General features: G+C 45.4%; 4 protein-coding genes across 4 annotated transcripts; 3 read left to right on the top strand and 1 right to left on the bottom strand.

Moving 5' to 3' along the window:
* Nucleotides 1–2,088: 2,088 nt before the first annotated feature.
* Nucleotides 2,089–2,338, top strand: PHALS_03166 (uncharacterized protein; the record flags this gene model as incomplete). The annotated part of the gene is made up of 2 exons (XM_024721857.1): nt 2,089–2,234; nt 2,296–2,338. The coding sequence occupies 2 exons, from the start codon at nt 2,089–2,091 to the stop codon at nt 2,336–2,338; spliced, it is 189 nt and encodes a 62-aa protein (XP_024572992.1).
* Nucleotides 2,339–3,662: 1,324 nt separating this feature from the next.
* PHALS_03165 (bifunctional lysine-specific demethylase and histidyl-hydroxylase no66) lies at nt 3,663–5,120 on the top strand (the record flags this gene model as incomplete). The annotated part of the gene is made up of 1 exon (XM_024721856.1): nt 3,663–5,120. One exon carries the CDS (start codon nt 3,663–3,665, stop codon nt 5,118–5,120), a length of 1,458 nt encoding a protein of 485 aa, XP_024572991.1.
* Nucleotides 5,121–5,153: 33 nt separating this feature from the next.
* Nucleotides 5,154–5,869, top strand: PHALS_14913 (RxLR-like protein). The gene has a single exon (XM_036407289.1). It carries the CDS (start codon nt 5,384–5,386, stop codon nt 5,621–5,623), a length of 240 nt encoding a protein of 79 aa, XP_036263004.1. The 5' UTR covers nt 5,154–5,383; the 3' UTR covers nt 5,624–5,869.
* Nucleotides 5,869–6,243, bottom strand: PHALS_03164 (LYR MOTIF-CONTAINING PROTEIN 7; the record flags this gene model as incomplete). Its single annotated transcript, XM_024721854.1, has 2 exons — nt 5,869–6,039; nt 6,121–6,243. 2 exons carry the CDS (start codon nt 6,241–6,243, stop codon nt 5,869–5,871), a joined length of 294 nt encoding a protein of 97 aa, XP_024572989.1.
* Between the last annotated feature and the right edge of the window lie 131 nt (nt 6,244–6,374).

Genomic DNA, 6,374 nt, shown 5'->3' with positions numbered 1-6,374 from the left:
CAAGAGCACGGTGCCCTTCGAGACTGGGCACTGCTCCCCTCTACCTCTTTGAAGCTCAACAGAACCCAGTTCTTCCCAGTTGGACACGCCGCGCCTACTGGGTTTTGTTCCCGCGACAAATCAGACTGGTGAGAAGCGGAACGTCGTTCGACGATCCCCTTGCGCAAGAGACAACCCGTCCGAAGGTGACGGGTGGCTCCACAAACAAAACACCGTCGGGTGTTTACACGCTGTGCAGCAGCTCGGAGCTTTATCTCCTTCTCAGAATAGCTGAGATCCAATGGCTCAGGCCCGCTCGACGAGCTCTAAGGGTGTGTATTCCAATCAAGTCGCGCCGACTCGAAGTTGAATACGGCATTCAATGCCACTCTCACCCTTCAAAACAGATGGATGCACTCGGAAGACTTCCATTCTGGTCACGTTAGTGCGGAGGCTCTCCATAAAGACGGTTACTGCGACCGCCTCGGGGAGAGAATCGGCTGCCGTCCCGGTAGTGAGAGTACGCAACGCTTGGACAAAGTCCACCAGTTCCTTGTTGCCCTGTCGGGCGGCAAGAAAACGCGATCTCACGCGAAATGCCGGGTCAGGCGGAGAACTCTCGTAAAAGCTATCGCTTCAGCACCGTCCAGGAGGGAAAACAGCTTCAACCAGAGCACCGTGCGTTAGTGCCCATTCGCACGCTCGAACCCGAGCTAGGAGATAGCGAGCACCACGCGCTGTTGCTCGTTTTGGAGCATGGCGGATGCCAAAGCCATCTCTGCCTCTCTTATCAGGAGAGGGAGATACTCTCCATTCTTACCCTCGTATATCTTAACGAATCATCCGTCTTCAAAGGTGGCTCATAGACGTAGTCGACGCTGGCAGCTTCTGCTGTAAATGCTCTAACACATCATTTTCATGGTTCGAACACGCCTCTAGGCGCGTGCTTATGGCATTGGGCCTTGCGCAACGAGGTGCCCCACGCCCTCAGAGACCAGCTGGGACATCAGCTTATTAAGCCCGTCCTACTTGCACTGGGGCAAATAGGACTATTCATCTATCCTCACAAAATATCAGTCAGGCGTGGATTTACCATCAAGTGCTACCATGTGCAGCGAGGCTGCCGTAGATCTTTGCTTAGAGGAAGCTAAGATAAGGTCACCGACACATACGTTCTTTCCAAGAACCAGTACAAGTGAAGCGAATTGCAATGCGCCACATCTAAGTACTTAAGCCTTACCTAGACAAACGAACACTTCTGTTCAAAAATGAAACTGTATTTAATTGTTTTAGTTGCGGCAGAGCCGCTCTGTAGCTCTTCGGGAAAGGCAGAGGGCGACGTGAGGCTGTCGAGCGTCACTGAAGATATTCAGTAGCTGAAGAAGGGGAAGAAGACTACTCTAGTCTAAGCGCTAGCGCAAGAAGACAGGAGAATGCCAGAAGAGTCCAGCCTCAAATTTGTTTTGGGAGGGTTTCCACTGCCTTCACTGATGACAAGTGCCGGTGGCGATTTCACATTCTTTGAGAGAAGATGACTTATGGACCGCGAAAGACTTTTGGAACATGGATCCTGATGTCTAACAGAACTTGTGGCGATCACCAGTGAAGTATCATCGCAATAGGTGCCCAGGAACGGTGCTGGTAGAAGCCCAAATAACGACGCACTTGTATCTTTCAACGAGCTTGCACCTGTGAAAACGACAGACGGTGAGGACTTTCGTCTTTTTCAAAGTCTCGGAAAGCAACAACTTGCATGAACTCTAGAGCATCGAAGACCTTTTTCTTTCTTACAATCCACACAATGTGGAGAGACTAATGAAAGATGTATCAGCAAACTCAGTCCTGCTTTTGCGCAATAGTCGCCGGTGCTAATGATTCACATTGAGCGACTGCAAATCTTGTTGACACCATCTCTTGTTCTTTTCTTCATTTCCTTGCAACGCGACAATCACCAAATCTATCGAACAAGCCTCAAGTTTTGGTGGAGCAGAAGGAGATGCATTGATATCGCCTCGACAGTGACATGTGCTAGCCTAGCAATTGTCGGAGTTGCTGTGCCACAAAAAAGAAACTCGCTCGATGTCAAATGTCTATGGAAGTGCATGATGAATGAGTTTGGATGAGCTCCGATTTCCAGGCTCTCTTAAAGATCAAGATTCCATACACGATCACGCTATTATTTCAGCAAAAGTCACCAGTGAGTTCGAAAGTCTCTCATCTTTGTCAGCTCTGGGTCTATCGGAAAGTGCAATTGAGTGCGATTCAAGTGGAGTACCAGTGGGATATATAGGCGGTGGGCTTGATGAATTAGCGTAGAACGAGAAGTATCAATTCTATGGCTTCCAATTTCACGGATTAATCTTGAGTTACCGTCTGCATTGACGCCTGCAACCAAAAGTGAGAGCAGTCTTCTCCCCCCTTCTTCAGCTTCTTTTTATCTTTAGTGACGCTCGACAGCCACTCGTTGCTCTCCGCCTTCCTCCGGAGAGCTGCATCTTATCAGCAGAAACTGGGAACTCCAAGTGGTCCACCTACAGGACCTTGTCGATACCCAAAAAGAAAATGAGGAGCATATGTGTGTCAAATCGATTAAAATTTCTTCTAATATATGTAAACCCAATGGTTTGACATGAATTAGAAGTGTGCGGTGCTTGGAGTTTTGGTGGAATTCTCCGTGCTGACAAGCAGTAAAGAACCAAATTTCGCTGGGTTATTTGACTATATTAAAGCTTAATTCGGCTGACATGCCAGCGAATGCTTTCAAGCGTGACATCAAGCCACCAAGAGTGTACCACAACTTTGTACAGACACTGCTTTGTAGCAAAGAACAGAGATTATTAGAGCTTCTTGATCAGCAATAATCCAATCAATTCCGAATTATTATCCATTTTTTAAGAGCATTGACAAAGAGATCTTCCTTTAACACCTCATCAGAAATCCTTGCGTCGACATTAAGACCAGCATTTTCCAAAACGAATTCTCCATGTCCTGATTTTGGAAGTGTCGGTGACTTTGTGAATGTTATCAAAGTCTGTCCTCATTCAGAACTCTGACCCCTCAGTATTTCACGCACTTCTACCCAGCAGAGATATCATTTTTCCGTCTTTGTAATTATGCTTGGAGGACTGCTGGAGCACCTGCTTCAGTTTCAGCAACCTTACGAGCGCTTTTCGCTCAAAGGGTGACTCTCGTAATCTGTTTGCTTATTGCGACACTAGATTTAGGTTGTACGTGTTATTCTTAGGTTTTGTTGTCGTACAATTTCTCTGTTTCAGCTGGCGAAACTCAAAACGCAAGTAAATAGAATTTTGTAGTATGTTCACAATCAACGCAAATATTTCCAGGCAAACTAAAAAATAGTTATTGAAATTAGGCGCCCGCTTAAGTTCGCCGTTTATTGTGTTTCACCAGCAGGCTGAAAGTTAAATAAGTGATGATCTAGGGACATCAACGTTGTTCCTCGATGAAAGCGACACCAAACAAAGTATTGCTGGAAAATCCGCAAACTTACTTTGCCGAGCTTTCGTTGTTAAGCTTTAAAATATCGGACCTCTCTTACTACAAAAGTATGCATTACTATAATGGGCATATCTCTAATCATAATTTGTATAAATTAATATGATCTTTTTAATGCACTAATAAATTGAAAAGTATGTTGTTGCTGTCCGCCATTTAAAATAGCAATGGTGGGTAAGAATGTAGCCAAGTCTTTATCCTCTGCTCCGTCAACCAAGAAACGCAAAGTCTCTCCGTGCTCTTCCTTGCCATTGATCATCGAGCAGAAAATTGATGCCAATGATGTTGTGGATGCCCACGATCTTGTGTCACGGATCGACATTCACAGCGCCACGAAAGCTCGGATGCTGCTCACATGGCTGCTGTACCCTGTAACTCCCGAGGAATTCTACGAAAATTATTGGGAGCAGCGCCCATTGGCTATCAAACGCAACTACTCCAGCTACTATGATGGCTGGTTTAGCAAGCATGATATCGACCGTATACTTAAGACTCATACACTCGAGTACGTCGCTGATTTGGACTTAACTAAGTATTTAGACGACACTCGTCACACACTTAATCCATCAGGTACTGCAACAGCCAATCAAGTGTGGCAACATTTTGATGAAGGCTGCTCTGTCCGTCTCTTGTGTCCACAAAAGTACTCGGACAATGTTTGGAAGCTGCTAGCCACGTTGGAGGACGAATGGGGTTGTATGGCCGGTGCCAACACTTACTTGACACCGAAAAATACGCAGGGATTTGCTCCTCATTTTGATGACATTGAGGCATTCTTGTTGCAGATGGAAGGAAGCAAGCATTGGAAAGTGTATCAACCTATGAACAAGAGCGACATGTTGGCAAGATATCCCAGTGGTAACTTTAAGTCGGAAGAACTGGGCAAACCTACTTTGGAGATTGATCTAGATCCAGGAGACTTGCTTTACTTTCCTCGCGGCTTTGTCCATCAAGCACGTGCATTCGAAGAGAAGCACTCGTTGCACTTGACAGTATCAACAGGTCAACAAAATTCGATGGGTAATTTTCTCGAAGTGCTACTACCTCAAGCGATCGCAAGTGCGATTGACAATAACGTGGATTTACGACGCTCACTACCCCGAGATTACCTGGAATATATGGGTGTCATGCACTCAGACCGTCAAAATGATCCAAAGAGGCAGGCATTTGCTGAGAAGCTAAAGAACGCGTTAAAAACCGTGCTTGGGGAAGCCATGGATATGCTTGATGCTGCGTCAGATCAAATGGCCAAGAATTTTCTTGTGGATCGCTTGCCTCCGGTACTGGAAGATGTAGAAGAAAACTGTACGAGTGACAATAGCCCATTGCAGAAAATTATGGTCAACACCCAGTTAAAGCTAATTCGACATGGTGTGGCACGTCTAGTGATTGAAGAAGGTAAAGCTGTACTCTACCATTGCCGTGAAAACTCTCGTATGCATCACGAAGTTCCAATTTCTCCGCTCGAATTTGAGCTAGACGATGCTGAAAGCCTTGAATTTATTCTCAGAAGCTACCCTAATTACTTCCGCGTGGGCGACATGCCGCACGAAGATCCTCAAGACCAGATGGCGCTCGCGAAAGCCTTGTACAAGGAAGGCATTTTGATGTTTCAGAAATCTTGAGCTTCTACTTACGTAAAACACACTGATATATTCAGTAAAACAATGTAGAGTATTAGAACGTTCAGTATAAAAGCTTAGATTCGGTATAGGCCACATTTTATTATGGTGTTCTGGCGTATACAATGATTACGCATCATTTTTACTATAAAGCTTTACCGGTGTTCTGTATAGTTCTATATCCAGTTTCTACCATGTTTCTGCTAGCCCTCAATTAGATTCTTAGTTTAAAATCAGCCTTCTCTACCACCGACCTCTTGACGACAATGTGCCCACTGCGCTATATTCTTCTGCTTCTCTCGTTGTTGGTAGCGATGATTGGACTATCTCAGGCTTTGACAGACCAAGAAGTTTCGGCGCATACGGAGGATGGCGAAGATAAAAAGACTGGAAAAGGCAAGAAACAACAGTCGACAGTCCGCACACTTATGGACATGCTTAACGGGAAATACCTTTACGATGCCTATCAGATCAGTCGTGGCACAGCAGTCATAAAAGATCATTAAACAAGCTGTAGTTGGCGGGTGAACGACGCTTAACGTGACGTCTTGATGAAAAATTCCTCGGCACAAGAAACCGAGTTGCTTAAAATGTATGATGAGTGGGTTGCGTTGCTATAACTGTAAGACTATAGACTGATTGTTGATGGCAACACGTAAACATGAAATCGTTGTATATGTTCATCATTGCTTGGTAACAATTTGACATTAAATATATGGCGGGCTCCCCGATTCCTACATCTCCTCGCTGTCTATGCCGGACGCTGACAAATATTGCCCGAGTTCATAACAAGTGGTTGGGTAGCCGAGTTTTCTGTAAGCGGCACAAGTTCCTCATCCTTGCGCATGACGTGGCGCTGTGGGTCTGTTAGCTGCACCTCAAAACGGGTTCCATTCTCGCCTGTTCCTTGCTTTGCACGACCCTGAACAATGTGGTGCAGTAACATGCTCTCGGCCTCATCAATGCCCTTTATTAGCTCGTCCAGCTGCTCCTTGTCGCTCACCTGACGATTTGCTATAAAATGTTCACGCAACGTCATGCGCGCCTGCTTGAGCGCGTATACATCACCGCGAAAAGCCTGTCGACTCGCACGCAACAGACGACGGTAGCCTCTAATAACCTGCATTTGAGATGTCTAGACCAACTATAATTAGTATGCAAACTATCTTGAGAGAATATTATTTCTCGTAATTTAAAAAAGATTAAGGAAGAATAGAAAAATGCCCCAATTTTTGCCATATATAAAAAAAATATCCT

The sequence above is a fragment of the Plasmopara halstedii genome, assembly GCF_900000015.1.
Source record: "Plasmopara halstedii genome assembly, contig: Scaffold_208, whole genome shotgun sequence".
Taxonomy (NCBI): domain Eukaryota; phylum Oomycota; class Peronosporomycetes; order Peronosporales; family Peronosporaceae; genus Plasmopara; species Plasmopara halstedii.
The sequence above is the reverse complement of the archived record's forward strand: the minus strand, read 5'-3'. Positions and strand labels throughout refer to the sequence as shown.